Consider the following 26210-nt stretch of genomic DNA (forward strand, 5'->3'; position numbering starts at 1 on the left):
TAAGGGGCAAGTTGGCACGGCCGATCCACTTCCCCTGCAAATCTTTGGAGTGTGGGAGGAAACCAGAAAAACCCACGCAGACAACGGGAGAACGTGCAGACTCCACACACAGACAGTGACCCAAGCCGGGAATTGAACCCGGGTCCCTGGCGCTGAGAGGCGGCAGCGCTAACCACTGTGCCACCCTAATGAAGCAATTGGTAAAATCATAGAATCTCTAGAGGACAGAAGGAGGCCATTCAGCCCATCGAGTCTGCACCGACTATAATCCCACCAAGGCCCGATCCCCATAACCCCATCGCTCTTGGGAATCTCTACTGCCTGCAAGGACGTAACATTCCCACACAAGCATCCAAGGTGCTTCCTTTACTGGTCCCCTTTTTTACACAGATAGCCCACCACCCTTTGGGGGGCAGAATTTCCCCTCGTAAGGCTCCCAACCTCTTCTCCTTAGAACATGAACACACCGACTCAAGAACAGCTTCTTCCCTGCTGCTGTCAGACTTTTGAATGGACCTACCTTGCGCTAAGTTGATCTTTCTCTACACCCTAGCTATGACTGTAACACTACATTCTGCTCTCTCATTTCCTTCTCTAAGAACAGTATGCTTTGTCTGTATAGCGTGCTAGAAACAATACTTTTCACTGTGTCCCAATACATGTGACAATAACAAATCAAATCCTTCTCCCCTATGTACTCTATGAACAGTATGCTTTGTCTGTATAGCGCGCAAGAAACAATACTTTTCACTGATATCCCAATATATGTGACAATAATAAATCAAATCAAATGTTCTGGAGATCATGAGGTGGAGGAATGTGCTTTATAAAAGAGTGCGCCGTTGTTCGAACGAGCCCCGACTTTGCGTAGCGCCCCCCCTGCGCCCCCCCGGAGCCAGCCACACTCACCTTGTGTGTGTCCTCCTTCAGCAGGCTTCCACAGGACAGGATGACAGCGCTGCAGACTGATGGAGTGGAAGGGGGGTGGGGGTGGAGAGAGAAGAAAACACAAAATTAGGGACCCCACCAGCCAGTGATGGAGAGCAGAGAGGAAGGGTCCGCCAGGGCAGCATCCACTGGGCTGACAATCCCCACAATGCAGAAGAGGACACTCGGCCCATCGAGTCTGTAACGACTCTCTGACAGATATAGTATCTTACCCAGGCCCCCCTTGCACAGCCGTATCCCTGTAACTCAGTTAGCACGACTAACCCCATCTCACCTACACATCTTTGAACACCATGGGGCAATTTAGCATGGCCAATCCACCTAACCCGCACATCTTTGGTCTCTGGGAGGAAACTGGAGCACCCGACGGAAATCCAAGGAAACATGGAGAGAATGTGCAGACTCCACACAGACAGTGAGCCGAGGCTGGGAATCGAACCCGGGTCCCTGGCGCTGCGAGGCAGCAGTGCTAACCACTGTGTCGTCTGATCAGTCTGCATCTCACATCAAACATCAGGGAATCCCGGTCCGAGTGTGTGCATAGGTTCGACATCCCTCCCACCTGGGAGAGGGAGGAGAGTGAGAGCGGGCCGGTGGGGGGGGTGGGGAAGGGGGGCGGGAGTGGGGGGGGGGGGGGGGGGAGGGGGTTGGGGGGGTGGGAAGGGGGGCGGGAGTGGGGGGGGGGGGGGGGAGGGGGGTGGAGCAGGTGGGGTGGGGGGAGGGCGGGAGGGGCGGCAGGGGTGGGGGAAGGGGGCCGGGGAGAGGGGGCCAGCGGGGGTGGGAGTGGGGAAGGGGGCGGGGTGGGGGGGAGAGGGGGTGGAGCAGGTGGGGTGGGGGGAGGGGGTAGGGCGGGAGGGGCGGCGGGGGTGGGGGAGACAGAGAGAGACAGACAGACAGACAGAGAGTGGAGAGGGAGTGGGAAGGTGAATTCAAAACCAAAAAACAGACATTGGTTCAACTGGGAATTTCCTGATCTGGAATCGATAAGAACCTGGATCTGATCCTGACGGAGTGACTGAGGCAGCTCACATTTCACACCATCTGGATCGAGACTGGAAAGGAACCAGGGAGAAGGGAATATTTTTTTATTCATTCCTGGGACACGGGCGTCGCTGGCTGGCCCAGCATTTATTGCCCATCCCTAGTTGCCCCTTGGAGGGCCGTTGAGAGTCACCCACATTGGCTGTGGCTCTGGAGTCACATGTAGGCCAGACCGGGGTAAGGACGGCAGATTTGTTAATGCCCCAGGAATGGACGTGCGGCGGGGGGGAGATGGGGAGACGCAGTGAGGTGGGCGCCAGCGCGCGGGTACCTTTCAGCGCCGCCAGGCAGACATCGCTGTTGGCGGCCAGGTCCTGCTTCTTGTGGCCTGTCATGGCGGTGGCATCACTCGGGTCCATCAGCTTCTGCTTCTTGTTGCTGTGCTTGCCGTAGTGGAGCTGCTGCGCCCCGTCCCCCGCCGGCTTGCCCGCCCGCAGCTGCAAGGGTCCAAAGGTCAAAGGCCGCTCAGTCGGGTTGACGCAGGAGCTGGCTGGGTCACACCCCTCCCCCCTCCCCCCCACCCTGACTGCCCCACGGGGCTCCCCAGTCGGCTGGAATGAATCATAGAAGCCCTACAGTGCAGGTGGAGGCCATTCGGCCCATCGAGTCTGAACCGACCACAATCCCACCCAGGCCCTACCCCCATAACCCCAGGCATTTACCCTCTTAATCCCCCGACACTAAGGGGCAATTTAGCACGGCCAATCCATCTAACCCGCACATCTTTGGACACTAAGGGGCAATTTAGCATGGCCAATCCACCTAACCTGCACATCTTTGGACACTAAGGGGCAATTTAGCATGGCCAATCCACCTAACCTGCACATCTTTGGACACTAAGGAGCAATTTAGCATGGCCAATCCACCTAACCCACAAATCTTTGGACTGTGGGAGGAAACCGGAGCACCCGGAGGAAACCCACGCAGACGCGGGGAGAATGTGCAGACTCCGCACAGACAGTGATCCGAGCCGGGAATCGAACCCGGGTCCCTGGCGCTGTGAGGCAGCAGTGCTAACCCACTGTGCCACCGTGCCGCCTTGAATGTGGTGGTGGGAGGTGGTAGAGGATGTGTGGGAGCAAATGCCACACACCCCACAACGAGGCTTAAAGGCTGCAACCCCAGAAGTGTAGATGGGTGTGCATTGCAGGCCTCAGTTCATGGTGATCGCGGTATTGACTACAACCCTTCAAGAGTACAAAACGTTACAACCCCCCTCCCCAGCCTTGAGGGCTAAACTATTTCCTCCGAGAGCAGCGCTTCCTGAATTCTTTCCCCCTCCCCTGTGCTGCCATCCTGTAAAGGTTTTAAAAAGTTTATTTATTAGTGCCACAAGTAGGCTTACATTAACACTGCAATGAAGTTACTGTGAAAATCCCCTCGTCGCCACACTCCGGCACCTGTTCGGGTAACATTGAGGGAGAATTTAGCATGGCCAATGCACCCTAACCAGCACGTCCTTGGAGTGTGGGAGGAAACCCACACAGACATGGGGAGAACGTGCAGACTCTGCACAGACAGTGACCCGAGCCGGGAATCGAACCCGGGTCCCTTGCGCTGTGAGGCAGCAGTGCTAAACATCTCCCCATGTCTGCGTGGTAAATTCTCCCTCAGTGTTACCCGAACAGGCGCCGGCGTGTGGTGATTTAGGGGATTTTCACAGTAACTTCATTGCGGTGTTAATGTTAAGCCTGCTTGTGACTAATAAATAAACTTTAAAACTTTAATTGTAATACTGAAAGTGATGTACTTTTAGAGTAGATTTGGATCCCCACCAAAACTGCTCTCCCTTGCTGCGTTGAACCGGGTCTGGGAAGTAAAGGAACATCTTATACCAGAATACCGTCTCCGCGAGTCTTTGTATTAGCTGAGCCGTAATTAAGAAGGGAAATCCCTCACCCGAAAGCCAGCTTCATGCTTAGTCTCTGAAGCAAAGCTCCAACAATCGATGACTGACTGAACAAACTTCCGTGATGGATTCTCGCCCATCAAAGACTCGCGGGAATTTTTAAAATCCCAAATGTTATTTTCCCCTTGCAAGTCACGCACCTTCCCCTCCCGCCCACTCCACGGCATGCTTACCTTCGTCGTGCCCGCGGCCGGAGTGATGTCAGCGATCAGGTTAGCCAATAAGACGTCAGAATGGTGGAAGACCCCTTGCAGAACGCCCGAGGAGGCCCCGCAGACCTTCACCCACGTGCCCAGGACCTCGTAGACCTTGACTCGCACGGAGCTGTAAACACAATGTTGACATTGACTATACGACACTGACAGGGCGCGGCATGGTGGCACAGTGGTTAGCATCGCTGCCTCACAGCGCCAGGGACCTGGGTTCGATTCCCGCCTCGGGTCACTGTCCATGTGGAGCTTGCACATTCTCCCCGTGTCTGCGCGGGTTTCCTCCCGCACTCCAAAGATTTGTGGATTAGGTAGATTGGCGTGGTGGTTGGCGCCGTTACCTCCCGGCGCTGGGGCTCTGGATTCGATTCCCGCTCGGGTCGCTGCCTGTGCAGATTTTGCGCGTTTTTCCCCCGTGTCTGCGTGGGTTTCCTCCGGGTGCTCCGGTTTCCTCCCACAGTCTGAAAGACGTGCTGGTTAGGGTGCATTGGCCGTGCTAAATTCTCCCTCAGTGTTACCCGAACAGGCACTGGAGTGTGGCAACTGGGGATTTTCACAGTAACTTCATTGCAGTGTTAACAATAAAAATAAATAAATCAATAAAGAATGTCCAACGATATGGAGGTTAGGTGGATTGGCCATGCTAAATTACCCCTTCGTGTCCAAAGCTGTGCAGACTGGGTGGATTGGCCATGCTAAATTGTCCCTTAGTGTTCAAAGATGTGCAGGTTAGGTGGATTGGCCGTGCTAAATTGTCCCTTAGTGTCCAAAGATGTGCAGGTTAGGTGGATTGGCCGTGCTAAATTGTCCCTTAGTGTTCAAAGATGTGCAGGTTAGGTGGATTGGCTGTGCTAAATTGTCCCTTAGTGTCCAAAGATGTGCAGGTTAGGTGGATTGGCTGTGCTAAATTGTCCCTTAGTGTCCAAAGGTGTGTAGGTTAGGTGGATTGGCTGTGCTAAATTGTCCCTTAGTGTTCAAAGATGTGCGGGTTAGGTGGATTGGCTGTGCTAAATTGTCCCTTAGTGTCCAAAGATGTGCAGGTTAGGTGGATTGGCTGTGCTAAATTGTCCCTTAGTGTCCAAAGATGTGCGGGTTAGGTGGATTGGCTGTGCTAAATTGTCCCTTAGTGTCCAAAGATGTGCGGGTTAGGTGGATTGGCTGTGCTAAATTGTCCCTTAGTGTCCAAAGATGTGCAGGTTAGGTGGATTGGCTGTGCTAAATTGTCCCTTAGTGTCCAAAGGTGTGTAGGTTAGGTGGATTGGCTGTGCTAAATTGTCCCTCAGTGTCCAAAGATGTGTGGGTTAGGTGGATTGGCTGTGCTAAATTGTCCCTTAGTGTCCAAAGATGTGCAGGTTAGGGTGGATTGGCTGTGCTAAATTGTCCCTTAGTGTCCAAAGATGTGTAGGTTAGATGGATTGGCCATGCTAAATTGTCCCTGTGTCCAAAGATGTGCAGGTTAGGTGGATTGGCCATGCTAAATTGTCCCTTAGTGTTCAACGATGTGCAGGTTAGGTGGATTGGCCGTGCTAAATGCATGGGATTATGGAGGTCGGGCGGAGGAGGGGAGATGGGTGGGAGGCTCTTTGCGGAGAGTCAGTGCAGACACGATGGGCCAAATGGCCACCTCCTGCACTGTCGGGATTCTACGGTTCAGTGGAAACCTGGCAAATGGTGAAACTGCGAATGGATATTGCTTTACGATGAAGGTCAACTAAGATAGGTTCGAGCCATCTTGGAATGATATATGTTTTAGCGACCGTATACATTTGAAGAGCTTTTTACTGGAGAAATTGTTCAATAAAACAAGGAATGTGTAACATTTGCCGCAGTTACTTGACTCGAGACTGGAGGTGGGCTGCGCTCAACAACAGGGAGCACCCAGATGGAAACCAGGGCAGGCGACGCACACACAACGTGCGCTCTCTACATCCTGGATATCTAATCTATCTGAAACGTTATCTTTGGTGCTAATTCTGTGCCATTGCGCCTTTCCTAACAATGGCTTCTATTTTTCAAACCGTGTTAGTTGGACACCGAATGGGTGAACTGGGCTTTTGCTTGGATGAGTGAACTTGTCAAAGAAGTAGTGGGCGGCACGGTTGGCACAGTGGTTGGCACTGCGGTTAGCACTGCTTCCTCACAGCGCTAGGGACCTGGGTTCGATTCCAACTTCGGTAACTGTACACGTTTTCCCTGTGTCTACGCGGGTTTCCTCCGGGTGCTCCGGTTTCCTCCCACAGTCCGAAAGATGTGTAGGTTAGGTGGATTGGCCATGCTAAATTGCCCCTTCGTGTCCAAAGATGTGCGGGTTAGGTGGATTGGCCATGCTAAATTGTCCCTTGGTGTCCAAAGATGAGTAAGTTTCTACGTGGGTTTCTTCCGGGTGCTCCTGTTTCCTCGCACTGTCCAAAAGATGTGCAGGTTCGGTGGATTGGCCATGGTAAATTGCCCCTTAGTGTCTGGGGGGTTTAGCAGGGTAAATATGTGAGGTTACGAGGATCGGGTCTGGGTGGGACTGTTGTTGGTACAGGATCGATGGGCAGAATGGCCTCCTTCTGCACTGTAGGGATTCTGTGAAAGTTGTGAATGGAAGAACTTTCCTGTGCCTGTCACACGCTAAAAAAACAGGGTGACTGCACAAGGCCAAAGGACGCGACAATGGACAAGCAATTAAACAAAAGATGGGCCTAGAGGAGGTGCGAATGGCAGGGTGGGGAACACCCGCCGCCCAAAACAGATTGAGACCCAATACTGGCGACGAGGACAGGAAACAAAATGGCGGTGGGAACGACCTCTTGAGCTGAGGGTTTTTCACACATCGTCATAGCACTGATTCCACGACACTCCCTCCCCCGAATCTCGCCAAACCCTCGCAAACCCCGCACGCGTGGCAGAATCTGACCTGTACGCTTTCTCCTGTCCCGGCACGACTGCGTCTCGGGGCGTGCCCCACGTGGTCAGGACCTGGGGGAAGAGCCTGCAGATGATGTCCGAGAAACGCAGAAGATGCTTCCTGCACCTGTCAAGTCAAGACACAATCAACGTCACCACCCCTTGGGCACCATCTTTAACCGCTCACCCGCCACGCGCGGGAACAGACAGGCGGGAGGGGGGTACCGTCAGAATGTCAGGAGATGCTCAATTCAAACTGTAAACTCTTACCCACCAACCCAACAGCTGACATTCAAAACCTCCATACGGCTGTCAAAACTTAGCTGCTCTCAGCAGAGAACTGGAGTGTTGCAGGATCTGCCTCTGCCGCGCTCTCAGGCAGTCACTGCCAGATCCTAACCACGCGTTGTAGGAGAACGTTTTGCATCATTTTGGCACTGATTGGCAGCACTGGGTGACACAGTGGCCACACAGTGCCAGGGACCCTGGTTCAATTCCCGGCCTGGGTCACTGTCTGTGCGGAGTCTGCACATTCTCCCCGTGTCTGCATGGGTTTCCTCCGGGGGCTCCGGTTTCCTACCACAATCCAAAGATGTGCGGGTTAGGTGGATTGGCCATGCTAAATTGTCCCTTAGTGTCCAAAGATGTACAGGTTAGGTGGATTGGCCATGCTAAATTGTGCCTTATAATCAGGATGCAATGTCAGGGTGATTAGCTAGCTAACTAATGGAATAAGGCTGGGTGGAATGGTTGTCGGTGTAAGCTCTGTGGGCCGAATGGCCTCCTTCTGTTGGGATCCTGTAATTCATGTGGGTCCCAGTTCCAGTATGAGGAACGGTTGAGGACTCTGGGTCTGTACTCGTTGGAGTTTAGAAGGATGAGGGGAGATCTTATTGAAACTTGCAGGACACTGCGAGGCCTGGATAGAGTGGACGTGGAGAGGATATTTCCACTAGTAGGAAAAACTAGAACCAGAGGGAACAACCTCAGGCCAAAGGGATGAGCCTTTAAAACAGAGATGAAGAGGAATTTCTTCAGCCAGAGAGTGGTGAATCTGTGGAACTCTTTGCCGCAGAAGGCTGTGGAGGCCGGGTCACTGAGTGTCTTTAAGACAGAGATAGATCGGTTCTTGATTAATAAGGGGATCAGGGGAAAAGGCAGGAGAATGGGGATGAGAAAAACATCAGCCATGATTGAATGGCGGAGCAGACTCGATGGGCCGAGTGGCCTAATTCTGCTCCTATGTCTTATGGTCTATGCTCAGTCCTCAGCTTGCCTTCTGCACCAATAAGATATAGGAGCAGTAGACCGTACAACCCTTCGAGTGTCCCGCATCACTTAGTGCGAGCATGGCCACTTAACTCCCACTCTCTCACCCAGTCCCCTGGAACCGGTCAGTCAAACAAGGGGGGCAGCTTCCCTCGATCTGCACGACCCGGACCCTTCATGATGTTGAGCATCCATCCCGAATCTCCTCTCAACCTTCTCTTTACCCGGAGAGAATGACGTTGTCCCCTTCAATCTCTTCACTGACCTGGTATCCAAATCACTAACAACCTGTCCTGGTCCCCCCACGTCGACACTATAGTTACGAAAGCCCCACCAACACCTCTACTTTCTCAGGAGGCTAAGGAAATTTGGCATGTCCACAACGACTCTCACCAACTTTTACAGATGCTCCATAGAAAGCATTCTTTCTGGTTGTATCACAGCTTGGTCTGGGCTCCTGCTCTGCCCAAGACCGCAAGGAACTACAAAAGCTCATGAACGTAGCCCAGTCCATCACGCAAACCAGCCTCCCATCCATTAACTCGGTCTGCACTTCCCGCTTCCCATTTCCAACTTTGGGGACAACCCTTCCCAAAGGATGTGAAGGCACTGGAGAGGGTACCAAAAAGGACTCACACTATCGTTAAGTAACCCCACCAACACCTTTTACTTTCTCAGAAGACTAAGGAAATTCAGCATGTCAGCTACGACTCTCACCACTTTTACAGATGCACCATAGAAAGCATTCTTTCTGGTTGTATCACAGCTTGGTCTGGGCTCCTGCTCTGCCCAAGACTGCAAGAAACTACAAAAGGTCGTGAATGTAGCCCAATCCATCACGCAAACCAGCCTCCCATCCATTGACTCTGTCTACACTTCCTGCTGCCTCGGGAAAAGCAGCCAACATAATCAAGGACCCCACGCACCCCGGACATTCTCTCTTCCACTTGAGCAGTATGGTGGCACAGTGCCAACAACCCGGGTTCAATTCTGGCCTCGGGTCACTGTCTGTGTAGAGTTTGCACATTCTCCCCGTGTCTGTGTGGATTTCCTCCAAGTGCTCCAGTTTCCTCCCACAATCTAAAGATGTGCGGGTTAGGTGGATTGGCCACGCTAAATTAACCCTAATGTCAGGGGGATTAGCCTGATAAATATGTGGTTACAGGAATAGGGCCTTGGTGGGATTGTGGTCGGTGCAGACTCGATGGGCCGAATGGTCTCCTTCTGCACTGTAGGGATTCTATCATATTTCGATCGGGGAAAAAGATACAAAAGTCTGAGGTCACGTACCAACTGATTCAAGAACAGCTTCTTCCCTGCTGCCGTCAGACTTTTGAATGGACCTACCTCGCATTAAGTTGATCTTTCTCTACACCCTAGCTATGACTGTAACACTACATTCTGCACTCTCTCCTTTCCTTCTCTATGAACGGTATGCTTTGTCTGTATAGCGCGCAAGAAACAATACTTTTCACTGTATCCCAATACATGTGACAATAATAAATCAAATCAAATCCTTCGCCCCTATGTACTCTATGAACATGATGCGGAGTTGCCGGCGTTGGACTGGGGTGGGCACAGTAAGAAGTCTCACAACTCCAGGTTGAAGTCCAACAGGTTTATTTGGTACCATGAGCTTTCGGAGCGCTGCCCCTTCATCAGGTAGGTGCCGACACTCGTACTCACCCAGATGAAGGGGCAGCGCTCCGAAAGTTCGTGCTACCAAATAAACCTGTTGGACTTCAACCTGGTGCTGTGAGACTACTTACTGTACTCTATGAACGGTATGCTTTGTCTGTATAGTGCGCAACAATACTTTTCACTGTATCCCAATACATGCGACAATAATAAATCAAATCCTTCTATCCTATGTACTCTATGAACGGTATGCTTTGTCAATCCTTCAGCCCTGCCACCGTTCTCATTGATCTTTCTTGCACCTTCACATCTTGCCCGTAGCGTGGAGCCCGGAACCGGGCGTGAAACGCTGCAAGTTATTCTCACATCGATCGTTCCTGACGGGGAGAAGCTTCAACCCTGAGTGAGGGAAGGATTATTTCACTCACGACTTTCCCGAGCGAGCGGCGGTACACTTACACGGTGATGAGCGATGACAGGAGCTCCAGGGCGTCGCAGTGGATCGTCGGCAGGACTAACATTTTCAACGGCCCTTCGCCCACCCAGCTCTGCAAGGAGGGATCGAGAGGAAGACATTTGACGGTGGACCAAACACAACTGCGTGTCACAACAGCGCTGGGACGAAGCGAGACCAGCGAATGTCCAAATGAGTCCAGTCGCGGGATCGTGCGCAACGCTGCGACGCTACCGCGCCTTAAAGAGATGTATTTTAGTCATGTTTCTTGCTCTGTTCTACGCACTCTAAGCCGTTGTGTCTGCATCCAACAGCACTGCGTTGTTACTGCAGCAACATAATTGATCTTAATCGCTACCATGTTTGTTTTAAGACCATAAGACATGGGAGCAGAATTAGGCCACTCGGCCCATCGAGTCTGCCCCGCCATTCAGTCATGGCTGATTTTTTTCTCATCCTCAACTCAGTCCTAAATCTGCTCCCCCTTATTTTGAGGCCATGCCCCCTAGTTCTAGTTTCACCCGCCAGTGGAAACAACTTCCCTGCTTCTATCTTATCTATTCCCTTCATCATCTTATATGTTTCTATAAGATCTCCCCTCATTCTTCTGAATTCCAATGAGTATAGTCCCAGTCTACTCAGTCTCTCCTCATAAGCCAATCCTCCCAACTCCGGAATCAACCCAGTGAATCTCCTCTGCACCCCCTCCAGTGCCAGTATATCCTTTCTCAAGTAAGGAGACCAAAACTGTACACAGTGCTCCAGGTGTGGCCTCACCAGCACCTGATACAGCTGCAACATAACCTCGCGGTTTTTAAACTCCATTTGCCTTCTTAATTACCTGCTGCACCTGCAAACCAACTCCTTGAGATTCCTGCACAAGGACACCCAGGTCCCTCTGCACAGCAGCATGCTGCAATTTTTTACCATTTAAATAATAGTCCATTTTGCTGTTATTCCTATCAAAATGGATGACCTCAGGTTTACCAACATTGTACTCCATCTGCCAGACCCTCGCCCACTCACTTAGACTATCTATATCCCTTTGCAGACTTTCAGCGTCCTCTGCACACTTTGCTCTGCCACCCATCTTAGTGTCATCTGCGAATTTTGACACACTACACTTGGTCCCCAACTCCAAATCATCTATGTAAATCGTAAATGGCGGAGCAGGCTCGAGGGGCCAGATGGCCTACTCCTGCTCCTAGTTCTTATCACGGGGTTCCTATGCTTTTGTGTTCAGTAGCTTGCCCTCCTCGTTCCGACAATACAGAAAACAAATTAAACTCGGGCAAGACAAATCCGAGACGGATTCCAGTGCCGGATCTTACCATGTTCTTGGTGTTGATGTTTAAGACTCGGCAAACCAAGTTCAGGATATCCTGTAGTGGCAGCTTGACAGGTACTGGGAAATCCGAACTGAGAGATGAGGAGAGAGCGAGAGAGAGAGAGAGAGAGATGGAGGGAACAGACAAGAGTTAGAAAAAAAACCCCACAAATATTTATTCAATAAAAGTGACGGATAGGATTTTTAAAAAATTCATTCTTTGGACACGGGCGTCGCTGGCTGGGCCCAGCATTTATTGCCCATCCCTAGTTGCCCTTGGAGGGCAGTTGAGAGTCAACCACATTGGCTGTGGCTCTGGAACCACATGTAGGCCAGACCGGGTAAGGACGGCAGATTTCCTTCACTAAAGGACATTAGTGACCAGATGGGTCATCGGTAGATTCTTAATTCCTGATTTGTTTTGAAAATTGGACAGCACGGTGGTTATTTAATTTTTAAAAATTCTTTCTTAGAAATCTTAGAAACCCTACAGCAGAGAGAGAGGCCATTCGGCCCATCGAGTCTGCACCGACCACAATCCCACCCAGGCCCTACATATCCCCACATATTTACCCACTAATCCCTCTAACCTACGCATCTCAGGACACTAAGGGGCAATTTAGCATGGCCAATCAACCTAACCCGCACATCTTTGGACTGTGGGGGGAAACCGGAGCACCCGGAGGAAACCCACGCAGACACGAAGAGAATGTGCAGACTCCGCACAGACAGTGACCCAAGCCGGGAATCGAACCCAGGTTCCTGGAGCTGTGAAGCAGCAGTGCTAACCACTGTGCTACCGTGCCGCTTTCATTGGGTTAAGGGTTGGGCCAGCTTTTGTTTTCCTCCCCGGGGCGGCGTGGCGGCACAGTGGGTTAGCACTGCGGCCTGGGACCCGGGTTCGATCCCTGGCTTGGGTCACTGTTTGTGCAGAGTTTGCACATTCTCTCTCCCCCACCCCCGCGCCTGCGTGGGTGCAGACCCCGCCACAGACAGTGACTCAAGCCGGGAATCGAACCCAGGTCCCTGGCGCTGAGGGGCTGCAGTGCTAACCCACTGTGCCACCCCAACAACTGCCCTTGAACTGAGTTGCTTACTGGGTCATTTCAAAGGACAGTTGAGAGTCAACCACATTGCTGTGGCTCTGGAGTCACATGTAGGCCAGACCGGGTAAGGACGGCAGATTTCCTTCCCCAAAGGGAACCAGATGGGTTTTTCCGACAATGGGTCATCAGTAGATTCTTAATCCCAGATATTTTTAAAATTGAATTCAAATTCCACCATCTGCGGGATTCGAACCCGGGTCCCCCCAGAACAGGAGATGAGTTTCTGGATTAATAGTCTAGCGATAATACCACTAGGCCATCGCCTCCCCATGGGTGGAGCGGGGTGGCCTCCCTGAGGAGGGTGGAGGCCGGACGTACCTGAGAAGCAGCGAGAGGCACCTGCTCAGTGCAGAGAATCTCTGCCTCAGACGCAGCACGCAGAACGGGTCACTGTCACACAGCACAGGCAGCGGGAGGTCGACACCGGGTCCCTCGTAGTGAACGGGGTCTGCGGGCAAACGAGAGAGGTAGAGATCGGCGGGAGGGGGGAGGGTTTAGGGTTAGGGACAAGACAGATAGAGATCAGGGGGTGGTGTCAGTATTCGTCTGCAGATTTCACGAGCGGTTCTGTACAAAGAAAGCCCCACCACCGCCTCTACTTTCTCAGAAGACTAAGGAAATTTGGCATGTCCGCTACGACTCTCACCAACTTTTACAGATGCCCCACAGAAAGCATTCTTTCTGGTTGTATCACAGCTTGGGATGACTCCTGCTCTGCCCAAGACCGCAAGAAACCACAAAGGGTCGTGAATGTAGCCCAATCCATCACGCAAACCAGCCTCCCATCCATTGACTCTGTCCACACTTCCTGCTGCCTCGGGGAAAAGCAGCCAGCATAATCAAGGACCCCACGCACCCCGGACATTCTCTCTTCCACCTTCTTCCTTCGTGAAAAGGACACAAAAGTCTGAGGTCACGAACCAACCGACTCAAGAACAGGGCCCAACTGACAAAAGGTCATCCAGACTCAAAACGTTGGCTTCATTCTCTCTCCACAGATGCTGTCAGACCTGCTGAGATTTTCCAGCATTTTTACTCCCCGCCCCCCAAAGAGAGAGAAGTGTTTTTAAGTTTATTAGTGTCACAAGTTGGCTTACATTAACACTGCAATGAAGTTACTGCGAAAATCCCCTAGTCACCACACTTTGGTGCCTGTTCGGCTCCCTGCTGCCGTCAAAGACGTTTGAATGGACCTACCTCGCATTAAGTTAATCTTTCTCTACACCCTAGCTATGACTGTAACACCACATTCTGCACCCTCTCCTTTCCTTCTCTATGAATGGTATGCTTTGTCTGTATAGCGCGCAAGAAACAATACTTTTCACTGTGTCCCAATACATGTGACAATAATAAATCAAATCCTTCTCCCCTGTGAACTCTGTATAAACAAGTACTCAAGGTGCCTCCTGATGAACAGGCTGCACTTTTGCAGCAAGACTTCACGATTTTTATACTCCATCTCTCCCCGTTGCGATAAAAATTCTGTTTGCCTTGCTAATTGCATGCTGGCTGCAAGCAATGAGGGATTCATGCACAAGGACGCCCAGATCCCTCTGTACCGCGGCTTTCTGCCGTCTCTCTCCAGTTAAACAAAAAATCAAATTCCGTTTTGCGACTCTTCCTGCCAAAGCGGACGGGCTCACACACAACCCCCCCCCCCCCGCCCCCTCACCACCCCAGCACCCACAGCTGTCCTGCCCACGCATTTAAAGCTTTGCTACGGGACAGGGAACCGGGCCGGGCTCGTATTTGAGTCCTCACCGTTTTCCGTCTCTTCGTACAGCTGCTCCAATACGCCGTGTAGGGTGGCCAGGAGGCAGTGCAGCTGCTGTGCCCAGGACTCTGCGTACTTCACCCCCTGGGCAAATCCCGTGCCCAGGCTCGGTAACAGCACGTAGCACTGGCAGGCCAGCTGGACGGGGCGGGGGGGGGGGGGAAGAGAAAGATCAGAGGAAAAAACGTACAGTCAGACAGTGCATGATGCAGCAACAGGCCATTCAACCCGTTACACCCATCCTAGCCCCCACTCTCGGACGACTACTCACTCAATCCCACTCAGTACCATAGCACCTGCAGTGCAGAAAGAGGCCATTCAGCCCATCAAGTCTTGCTCCGAAAGAGCATCCCACCCATGTCTTCCACTCCGCCCTATCCCTGTAACCCTGCATATTTCCCATAACCAATCCACCTAACCTGCACATCTTTGGACACAAAGGGGTAATTTAGCATGGCCAATCCACCTAACCTGCACATCTTTGGACACAAAGGGGTAATTTAGCATGGCCAATCCACCTAACCTGCACATCGGGGGGTGGGGAGAACATGCAAACTCATCACAGACAGTGACCTGAACCAGGAATCCAATCCGGGTCCCTGGCGCTGTTTGGCAGCAGTGTTAACCACTCTACCATCCATCACCCTCTGCTGTAAACATATTCAACGACTGAGCTTCCACAGATCTCTGGGGTAAAGAACTCCAAAGATTCACCACTCTCTGTGCACAGAAATATCTCCGAATCTCGGTCCCAAGTAGCTGCCCTCTGATTTTGAAATTGTGCCCCCTGGTTCTGGGCTCCCCAGTGGTGCCACTGTTCTTGCTCTGGAGGGAGTGCAGCGAAGGTTTACCCGGCTGATTCCGGGGATGGCGGGACTGATGTATGAGGAGAGATGGGGGAAGGTGGGGGGTCACAGTCCGAGGATTCGGGGTAGACCATTTGGGACGGAGATGAGAAGACATTTCTTCACCCAGAGAGTGGTGAGCCTGTGGAATTCATTACCACAGGAAGTAGTTGATGCCAAAACATTGAATGTATTGAAGAGGCGGCTGGATATAGCACTTGGGGCGAATGGGGTCAGAGGTTATGGGGGGAAAGCAGGATTAGGCTATTGAGTTGGATGATCAGCCATGATGGTGATGAATGGGGGAGCAGGCTGGAAGGGCTGAATGGCCTCCTCCTGCTCCTATCTTCTATATCTGGACATTAAGGGGCAAGTTAGCACGGCCAATCCACCTAACCTGCACATCTTTGGACATTATGGGCGGCATGGTAGCACAGTGGTTAGCACTGCTGCTTCACAGCTCCAGGGACCTGGGTTCGATTCCCGGCTTGGGTCACTGTGTGGAGTTTGCACATTATCCTCATGTCTGCGTGGGTTTCCTCCGGGTGCTCTGGTTTCCTCCCACAGTCCAAGGATGTGCGGGTTAAGTTGATTGGCTATGCTAAAAATTTCCCTTAGTGTCCTGAGATGCGTAGGTTGGAGGGATTAGTGGGTAAATATGTAGGGATATGGGGGTAGGGCCTGGGTGGGATTGTGGTCGATGCAGACTCGATGGGCCAAATGGCCTCTTTCTGTACTGTAGTGTTTCTATGATTTCTATGATTATGGGGCAATTTAATTTAAACAAATGCGAGGTGATGCATTTTGGTCGATTGAACCAGGGCAGGACTTACTCAGTTAATGGTAGGGCGTTGGGGAGAGTTACAGAACAAAGAGATCTAGGGGTACATGTTCATTGCTCCTTGAAAGTGGAGTCACAGGTGGACAGAGTGGCGAAGAAGGCATTCGGCATGCTTGGTTTCATTGGTCAGAAAATTGAACACAGGAGTTGAGATGTCTTGTTGAAGTTGTACAAGACATTGGTAAGGCCACACTTGGAATACTGTGTACAGTTCTGGTCACCCTATTATAGAAAGGATATTATTAAACTAGAAAGAGTGCAGAAAAGATGTACTAGGATGCTATCGGGACTTAATGGTTTGAGTTATAAGGAGAGGTTGGATAGGCTGGGGCTTTTTCTCTGGAGTGTAGGAGGCTGAGGGGTGACCTTATAGAGGTCTATAAAATAATGAGGGGCACAGATCAGCGAGATAGTCAAGATCTTTTCCCAAAGCTAGGGGAGTCTAAAACTAGAGGGCACAGGTTTAAGGTGGGAGGGGAGAGATACAAAAGTGTCCAGAGGGGGCAATTTTTTCACACAGAGGGTGGTGAGTGCCTGGAACGAGCTGCCAGAGGTAGTAGTAGAGGTGGGTACAATTTTGTCTTTTAAAAAGCGTTTAGACAGTTACATGGGTACGATGGGTATAGAGGGATATGGGCCAAATGTGGGCAATTGGGATTAGCTTAGGGGTTTTAAAAATAAAGAGTGGCATGGACAAGTTGGGCCGAAGGGCCTGTTTCCATGCTGTAAACCTCTATGACTCTAAGCCGGGAATCGAACCCGGGTCCCTGGCGCTGTGAGGCAGCAGTGCAAATCACTGTGCCACCGTGCGGCCTAAAATGCGGAATGCAAACTTCACCACCCGCACAGCCATCTTGTGATCCCAGTAAAGACAGCCCTCGGAGAAGGGGCAGCGTGTAGAACTTCACCCGACAACGCAGAACTCAACGCAACTCAACACAAGAGGTTAAATCTCACTCGCAATACCTCCCGGTGCTTACCTCCTGGACATTAGGACTTGCGGTATCCAGTTTATTGAGAAAATACGCAGCCAGTTTGCCCTGTTAGCGCAAAGAAAGACAAAGTTACAACCATCCTGAGAATTCATCTCGTGTGAGCTCTCCGTGTCTGCTCTCTGTCCCCACCAGTACTGTACCCCAGTGTTATACAGTGACAGACCCGTCCCCACCAGTACTGTACCCCAGTGTTATACAGTGACAGACCCGTCCCCACCAGTACTGTACCCCAGTGTTATACAGTGACAGACCCGTCCCCACCAGTACTGTACCCCAGTGTTATACAGTGACAGACCCGTCCCCACCAGTACTGTACCCCAGTGTTATACAGTGACAGACCCGTCCCCACCAGTACTGTACCCCAGTGTTATACAGCGACAGACCCGTCCCCACCAGTACTGTACCCCAGTGTTATACAGTGACAGACCCGTCCCCACCAGTACTGTACCCGTGTTATACAGCGACAGACCCGTCCCCACCAGTACTGTACCCCAGTGTTATACAGTGACAGACCCATCCCCACCAGTACTGTACCCGTGTTATACAGTGACAGACCCATCCCCACCAGTACTGTACCCCAGTGTTACACAGTGACAGACCCGTCCCCACCAGTACTGTACCCCAGTGTTATACAGCGACAGACCCGTCCCCACCAGTACTGTACCCCAGTGTTATACAGCGACAGACCCGTCCGCACCAGTACTGTACCCCAGTGTTATACAGTGACAGACCCATCCCCACCAGTACTGTACCCCAGTGTTATAGTGACAGACCCGTCCCCACCAGTACTGTACCCCAGTGTTATACAGCGACAGACCCGTCCCCACCAGTACTGTACCCCAGTGTTATTCAGTGACAGACCCATCCATACCAGTACTGTACCCCAGTGTTATAGTGACAGACCCGTCCCCACCAGTACTGTACCCCAGTGTTATACAGTGACAGACCCGTCCCCACCAGTACTGTACCCCAGTGTTATACAGCGACAGACCCATCCCCACCAGTACTGTACCTCAGTGTTATAGTGACAGACCTGTCCCCACCAGTACTGTACCCCAGTGTTATACAGCGACAGACCCATCCCCACCAGTACTGTACCTCAGTGTTATAGTGACAGACCTGTCCCCACCAGTACTGTACCCCAGTGTTATACAGTGACAGACCCATCCCCACCAGTACTGTACCCCAGTATTATACAGTGACAGACCCGTCCCCACCAGTACTGTACCCCAGTGTTATACAGTGACAGACCCATCCCCACCAGTACTGTACCCCAGTATTATACAGTGACAGACCCGTCCCCACCAGTACTGTACCCCAGTGTTATACAGTGACAGACCCATCCCCACCAGTACTGTAACCCAGTGTTATACAGCGACAGACCCATCCCCACCAGTACTGTCCCCCAGTGTTATACAGCGACAGACCCGTCCCCACCAGTACTGTACCCCAGTGTTATACAGCGACAGACCCGTCCCCACCAGTACTGTACCCCAGTGTTATACAGTGACAGACCCATCCCCACCAGTACTGTCCCCCAGTGTTATACAGCGACAGACCCGTCCCCACCAGTACTGTACCCCAGTGTTATACAGCGACAGACCCGTCCCCACCAGTACTGTACCCCAGTGTTATACAGCGACAGACCCGTCCCCACCAGTACTGTACCCCAGTGTTATACAGAGACAGACCCATCCCCACCAGTACTGTACCCCAGTGTTATACAGCGACAGACCCGTCCCCACCAGTACTGTACCCCAGTGTTATACAGCGACAGACCCGTCCCCACCAGTACTGTACCCCAGTGTTATACAGCGACAGACCCGTCCCCACCAGTACTGTACCCCAGTGTTATACAGCGACAGACCCATCCCCACCAGTACTGTACCCCAGTGTTATACAGTGACAGACCCATCCCCACCAGTACTGTACCCCAGTGTTATACAGAGACCGTCCCGTCCCCACCAGTACTGTACAATCACACCCTCCTGCACATTTCAAACTCAGTCGCTGACTGACGCTGGCCTGAGATAGCCCCATTACTTGCGAACTATGTCTGTAAATTTAAAATGGGGCGGTTTTCCAATTTGAACGTTGCCTTTAAGAGGGTGACCCAGGCAAGACAGCAAGGTTCCTTACCCGCAGAGATCCACACGCCCTGGGATAGAAGGTCATACAAGCCTTCATTCCGTCCATCGCTGACTGCTGACACTGCAAAAGAGACAAGAGTGTTACACCTTTCCCCTGCGTTCGCTCACACGGTAAACTCTTGCTGAGGACAGCAAGGGGTCAGGAACTACAAACATTTCAATCTTTTCTTTCAAAATGGAGACAGGAAATCCCATAGAATCCCTGCAGTGCAGAAGGAGGCCATTCGGCCCATCGAGTCTGCACCAACCACAGTCCCACCCTATCCTTCTTGCCCCACATTGGGGGGGGGGGGGGGGGGGGGGGAGATTGATACAGTAGGGTTAGTTTGGGATTGATACAAAACTGTATCAAACTAATCCTACTGTCCCCTCTCTGTCCCCATAGCCCTGTATCAATCCCCAAACTAATCCTACAGCCCCACTCTCTCCCCATAGCCCTGTATCAATCCCCAAACTAATCCCACTGCCCCACTCTCTCCCCATAGCCCTGTATCAATCCCCAAACTAATCCCACTGCCCCGCTCTCTCCCCATAACCCTGAATCAATCCCCAAACTAATCCCACTGCCTCACTCTCCCCCCACAACCCTGTATCAATCCCCAAACTAATCCCACTACCCCACTCTCTCCACAGCCCTGTATGAATCCCCAAACTAATCCCACTGCCCGACTCTGTCCCCATAGCCCTGTATCAATCCCCAAACTAATCCCACTGCCCCACTCTCTCCCCATAGCCCTGTATCAATCCCCAAACTAATCCCACTGCCCCACTTTCTCCCCAAAGCCCTGTATCAATCCCCAAACTAATCCCACTGCCCCACTCTCTCCCCATAGCCCTGTATCAATCCCCTAACTAATCCTACTGCCCTGCTCTCTCCCCATAGCCCTGTATCAATCCCAAAACTAATCCCACTGCCCCACTCTGTCCCCATAGCCCTGTATCAATCCCCAAACTAATCTCGCTGCCCCACTCTCTCCCCATAGTCCTGTATCAATCCCCGAACTAATCCCACTGCCCCACTCTCTCCCCATAGCCCTGTATCAATCCCCAAACTAATCCCACTGCCCCACGCTCTCCATAGCCCCTGTATCAATCCCCAAACTAATCCCACTGCCCCGCTCTCTCCCCATAGCCCTGTATCAATCCCAAACTAATCCCGCTGCCCCGCTCTCTCCCCATAGCCCTGTATCAATCCCAAACTAATCCCGCTGCCCCACTCTTTCCCCAGAGCTCTGTAGCAATCGCCAGCCCACTTGTAACATTAATAAATCAACTTTAAAAACTCAATTCACACCCATTCAGATAATAATCGGCCTTCCTATTATTGCTGCCCAAGTGGGTTAGTCTGACGGTTACCCACCATTACGCTGCATCGGCCATGCAGATGCCCACTCGCCCACATCACGCTGTAACATCTCTGTATCCTCCCCGCAGCTCACCCTCCCTCCCCGCGGCTTTGCCAATCTGGAGATGATAAACTCCAGTAGGCGCTGTGCTGCCCGCCTCTTCCACCCCGTTCTGTCTGAGGCCTTTGGCCCTGGGGGGGGGGGGGGGGGGGGGGAAACCGTTCGGAATCGGGCCTGGGGTTTACCTCGAGCTTCAAGCCGAGCAGGGACGTCACGATGGTGGGGATGTGATTCATAGCCACCTCGCGGGCGAGCTCCGGCAGCTGGGATGAGTACTTCAGCAGGTCGCGCAACGCCCAGACTGCCACCTCCATCGTCGTCTGGGGGTCCTGGGACTGGAACCAAGACAAGGGGGAAGAGATTAGCGACGCTCTCGAGGACGGAGGAGTGGGAGAAGCCTTGGTAGATTCCCTTAAGGTTAACGTGCAGGTTCAGTCGAGAGATTCGTTTGGGATTAATACATGTGACAATAATAAATCAAACCAAATCCTTCTCCCCTATGTACTCTATGAACGGTATGCTTTGTCCGTATAGCGCGCAAGAAACAATACTTTTCACTGTATCCCAATACATGTGACAATAATAAATCAAATCCTTCTCCCCTACGTACTCTATGAATGGCATGCTTTGTCTGTATAGCGCGCAAGAAACAATACTTTTCACTGTATCCCAATACACGTGACAATAATAAATCAAATCCTTCTCCCCTTTGTACTCTATGAACAGTATGCTTTGTCTGTACAGCGCGCAAGAAACAATACTTTTCACTGTATCCCAGTACATGTGACAATTATGATACAAAGATATGTAGAGGGACAGGTAGTGTTGAGGAAGCAGGGGGGCTGCAGAAGAACTTGGACAGGTTCGGAGAGTGGGTAAAGAAGTGGCAGATGGAATACAATGTGGGAAAGTGTGAGGTTCTGCATTTTGGAAGGAGGAATGGAGGCATAGACTATTTTCCAACTGGGGAAATGCTTCGGAAATCAGAAACACAAAGGGACTTGGGAGTCATTGTTCAAGATTCTCTTAAGGTTAACGTGCAGGTTCAGTCGGCAGTTAGGAAGGCAAATGCAATGTTAGCATTCATGTCGAGAGGGCTGGAATACAAGAGCAGGGATGTACTTCTGAGGCTGTCTAAGGCTCTGGTCAGGCCCCATTTGGAGTATTGTGAGCAGTTTTGGATCCCATATCTAAGGAAGGATGTGTTGGCCTTGGAAAGGGTCCAGAGGAGGTTCACAAGAATGATCCCCGGAATGAAGAGCTTGTGGTATGAGGAACGGTTGAGGACTCTGGGTCTGTACTCGTTGGGAGTTTAGAAGGATGAGGGGGGGATCTTATTGAAACTTACAGGATACTGCGAGGCCTGGATAGAGTGGACGTGGAGAGGATGTTTCCACGAGTAGGAAAAACTAGAACCAGAGGCACAACCTCAGGCTAAAGGGACGATCCTTTTAAACAGAGATGAGGAGGAATTTCTTCAGCCAGAGAGTGGTGAATCTGTGGAACTCTTTGCCGCAGAAGGCCGGGTCATTAAGACAGAGATCGATAGGTTCTTGATCAATAAGGGGATCAGGGGTTAGAGGGAAAAGGCAGGAGAATGGGGATGAGAAAAATATCAGCCATGATTGAATGGCGGAGCAGACTCGATGGGCCGAGTGGCCTCATTCTGCTCCTGTGTCTGATGGTCTTGTAGAGGGCAACCCGAGAGTCCGCTGCTTACCTGGATGATGTGCTGCACAGCTCGCAGCCATGAGATACACTGATCCTGGAACGTATCCGTGGGACTGTCGGCAACCAGCAGAGCCAAGAGGCAAACTCCTTCGAACCTGCAGGAGGGAGAGGGGGTGGGGAATCGGAACGAGGCAAAGAGGGGGGGACATCAGCAATGGCTGAAGATAAACTGGGCAGAGTAGCAAAAAGGAACAACAGAAAACACTGGAATAGAACATGGTGGCAGCGTGGGGGGTTACGGGGATAGGACCTGGGTGGAATTGTTGTCGCTGCAAGCCCGATGGGCCAAATGGCCTCTTTCTGCACCGTAGGGATGCTCTGATCTGGGGAGAGAGAACAGAGCTAACGCCTCGAGACTGGATAACTCTTTGCCCCTCAATGTCAACAAGACGAAGGAGATTGTCATCGACTTCAGGAAGCGTAAAGGAGAACATGCCCCTGTCTACATCAACGGGGACGGAGTAGAAAGGGTCGAGAGCTTCAGGTTTTTAGGTGTTCAGATCACCAACAACCTGTCCTGGTCCCCCCCAATCCGACACTATAGTTAAGAAAGCCCCACCAACGCCTCTACTTTCTCAGAAGACTAAGGAAATTTGGCATGTCAGCTACGACTCTCACCAACTTTTACAGATGCACCATAGAAAGCATTCTTTCTGGTTGTATCACAGCTTGGTATGGGCTCCTGCTCTGCCCAAGACCGCAAGGAACTACAAAAGGTTGTGAATGTAGCCCAATCCATCACGCAGACCAGCCTCCCATCCATTGACTCTGTCTACACTTCCCGCTGCCTCGGGAAAAGCAGCCGGCATAATCAAGGACCCCCACGTACCCCGGACATTCTCTCTTCCACCTTCTTCCGTCGGGAAAATGATACAAAAGTCTGAGGTCACGCACCGACCGACTCAAGAACAGCTTCTTCCCTGCTGCCGCCAGACTTTTGAATGGACCGACCTCGCATTAAGTTGATCTTTCTCTACACCCTAGCTATGACTGTAACACTACATTCTGTACTCTCGTTTCCATCTCTATGAACGGTATGCTTTGTCTGTATAGCGGGCAAGAAACAATACATTTCACTGTATCCCAACACATGTGACAACAATAAATCAAAAGACAGTGGCATTCCTTTCACCTCTCAGCCGCAGGGCGTTAGGGCGGTGTCTGGTGGAATGGAATAGTCACCTCACTGTGTGACTTAAATGCCCCCTGCAACAGTGATTAGCACTGCAGCCTCCGCACCAGGCAACCAGGTTCGATTCCAGCCTTGGTGACCACCTGCGTGGAGTTTACACGTTCTCCCCCGTGTCTGCGCAGGATTCCTCCCACACTCCACAGATGTGTAGGTTAGGTGGATTGGCCATGCTAAATTGCCCCTTAGTGTCCAAAGATGTGCAGGTTAGGTGGATTGGCCATGCTAAATTGCCCCTTAGTGTCCAAAGATATGTAGGTTAGGTGGATTGGCCATGCTAATCTGCCCATTGTCAGGGGAATTAGCAGGGTAAATACGTGAGGTTACGGGGATAGGGTCTGGGTGAGATTGTGGCCGGTGCAGACTCGATGGGCCGAATGGCCTCCTTTTGCACGAGACATTCCATGAATCTGTCTGGGGCACTGGAGAGTCACACTTGGGAGGGCTGTGCACAGAATTCTCAATTAAAAGAGGGGATTGGAAGCATTGACGGTCCCTCACTCGACTGGAAGCATTGAGGGTTCCTCACTCGACTGATTTCTGGGTTGCCTTGTGAAGAAAGTTTGGGCTTGTACTCATTGGAGTTCAGAAGAATATTAGAGCAGGGAGGTGAGGATTGAGCTGTATAAAATGCTCGTTAGGCCACAGCGGGAGCACTGTGTGCAGTTCTGGTCACCACGCTATAGGAAGGACGTGATCGCACTGGAGAGGGTGCAGAGGAGATTCACCAGGATGCTGCCTGGGACGGAGCATTTCAGTTATGGAGAGAGGTTGGGTAGGCTTGGGTTGTTTTCTCTGAAGCAGAGAAGACTGAGGGGCGACCTGATCGAGATTATGAGGGACATAGACAGGGTGGATAGGGAGAAACCTTTCCCCTTAGTAGAGGGGTCAATAATAACCAGGGGGTATAGATTCACGGTAAGAAACATAGAAAAACTACAGCACAAACAGGCCCTTCAGCCCCACAAGTTGTGCCGAACATATCCCTACCTTCTAGACCTACCTATAACCCTCCATCCTATTAAGTCCCATGTACTCATCCAGGAGTCTCTTAAAAGACCCTATTGAGTTTGCCTCCTCCACCACTGACGGCAGCCGATTCCACTCGCCCACCATCCTCTGTGTGAAAAACTTACCCCTAACATCTCCCCTGTACCTACCCCCCAGCACCTTAAACCTGTGTCCTCTCGTAGCAGCCATTTCCATCCTGGGAAAAAGCCTCTGAGAGTCCACCCGATCTATGCCTCTCAACATCTTATACACCTCTGTTAGGTCTCCCCTCATCCTACGTCTCTCCAAGGAGAAAAGACCGAGCTCCCTCAGCCTATCCTCATAAGGCATGCCACTCAATCCAGGCAACATCCTTGTAAATCTCCTCTGCACCCTTTCAATCTTTTCCACATCCTTCCTGGAATGAGGCGACCAGAACTGAGCACAGTACTCCAAGTGGGGTCTGACGAGGGTCTTATATAGTATGGGGCAGGAGATTTCATAGAATCCCCGCAGTGCAGGAGGAGGCCATTCGACCCATCGAAAATGCACCGACTGGCATCTTCCCCAGGACCCACCCTCATCACTCCACATATTTACCCCTGTAATCCACCCAACCTACCCATCTTTGGACACTAAGGGGCAACTTAGCATGGCCAATCCACCAAACCCGCACATCTTTGGACACTAAGGGACAATATGGCATGGCCAATCCACCTAACCCACACATCTTTGGACACTAAGGGGCAATTTGGCATGGCCAATCCACCTAACCCGCACATCTTTGGACACTAAGGGGCAATTTGGCATGGCCAATCCACCTAACCTGCACATCTTTGGACACTAAGGGGCAATTTAGCATGGCCAATCCATCTAATCTATGCATCTTTCAGACTGTGGGAGGAAACTGGAGCACCTGGAGGAAACCCACACAGACACGGGGAGAATGTGCAGACAGTGACCCAAGCCGGGAATCGAACCCGGGTCCCTGGCACTGTGAGGCAGCGGTGCTAACCACTGTGCCACCCTGTAGCAAGACTTCAGAGCTTGCGTATTCATCCGCCTCGCAATTACTGACAACACCGCATTTTAAATCCTAATCACTTGCTGTGTCGACGGGCTAGTTTTTGGCGAACCTTGGACCAGGACGCTCCAAGGACCCTGTGCGAGTGAAATGGGACCCGCACCCTTCACACAGAGATCAACGACCGCTCCCATAATCCTCACCTGGTTTTCACAGAACGCAGATTGGAGTTACTGATGCCAATCAAACCGCCAAGATCAGACAGATTCTGAAAGAAAAAGCATTAAACATTAAGGTTTTTAAGTTTATTTATTAGTGTCACAAGTAGGCTGACATTAACACTGCAATGAAGTTACTGTGGAAATCCCCGAGTCGCCACACCCCGGCGCCTGTTCGGGGAACAGAGGGAGGATTTAGCGCGGCCAATGCACCCTAACCAGCACGTCTTTCAGACTGTGGGAGGAAACCGGAT

General features: G+C 51.6%; 1 protein-coding gene across 1 annotated transcript; it reads right to left on the reverse strand.

The window, feature by feature from the left end:
* Positions 1-909: 909 nt before the first annotated feature.
* Positions 910-26006, reverse strand: LOC144490807 (proline-, glutamic acid- and leucine-rich protein 1-like; the record flags this gene model as incomplete). The annotated part of the gene is made up of 13 exons (XM_078208506.1): positions 910-965; positions 2261-2426; positions 4072-4222; positions 7010-7126; positions 10366-10454; positions 11692-11779; positions 13112-13241; positions 14555-14705; positions 17234-17293; positions 19388-19459; positions 20990-21139; positions 22525-22630; positions 25942-26006. Coding segments are annotated over 13 exons (1401 nt in total), but the record flags the coding sequence as incomplete, so codon positions are not given.
* Positions 26007-26210: the final 204 nt, after the last annotated feature.

This window comes from Mustelus asterias, unplaced genomic scaffold (assembly GCF_964213995.1).
Source record: "Mustelus asterias unplaced genomic scaffold, sMusAst1.hap1.1 HAP1_SCAFFOLD_3834, whole genome shotgun sequence".
Classification (NCBI taxonomy): Eukaryota; Metazoa; Chordata; class Chondrichthyes; order Carcharhiniformes; family Triakidae; genus Mustelus; species Mustelus asterias.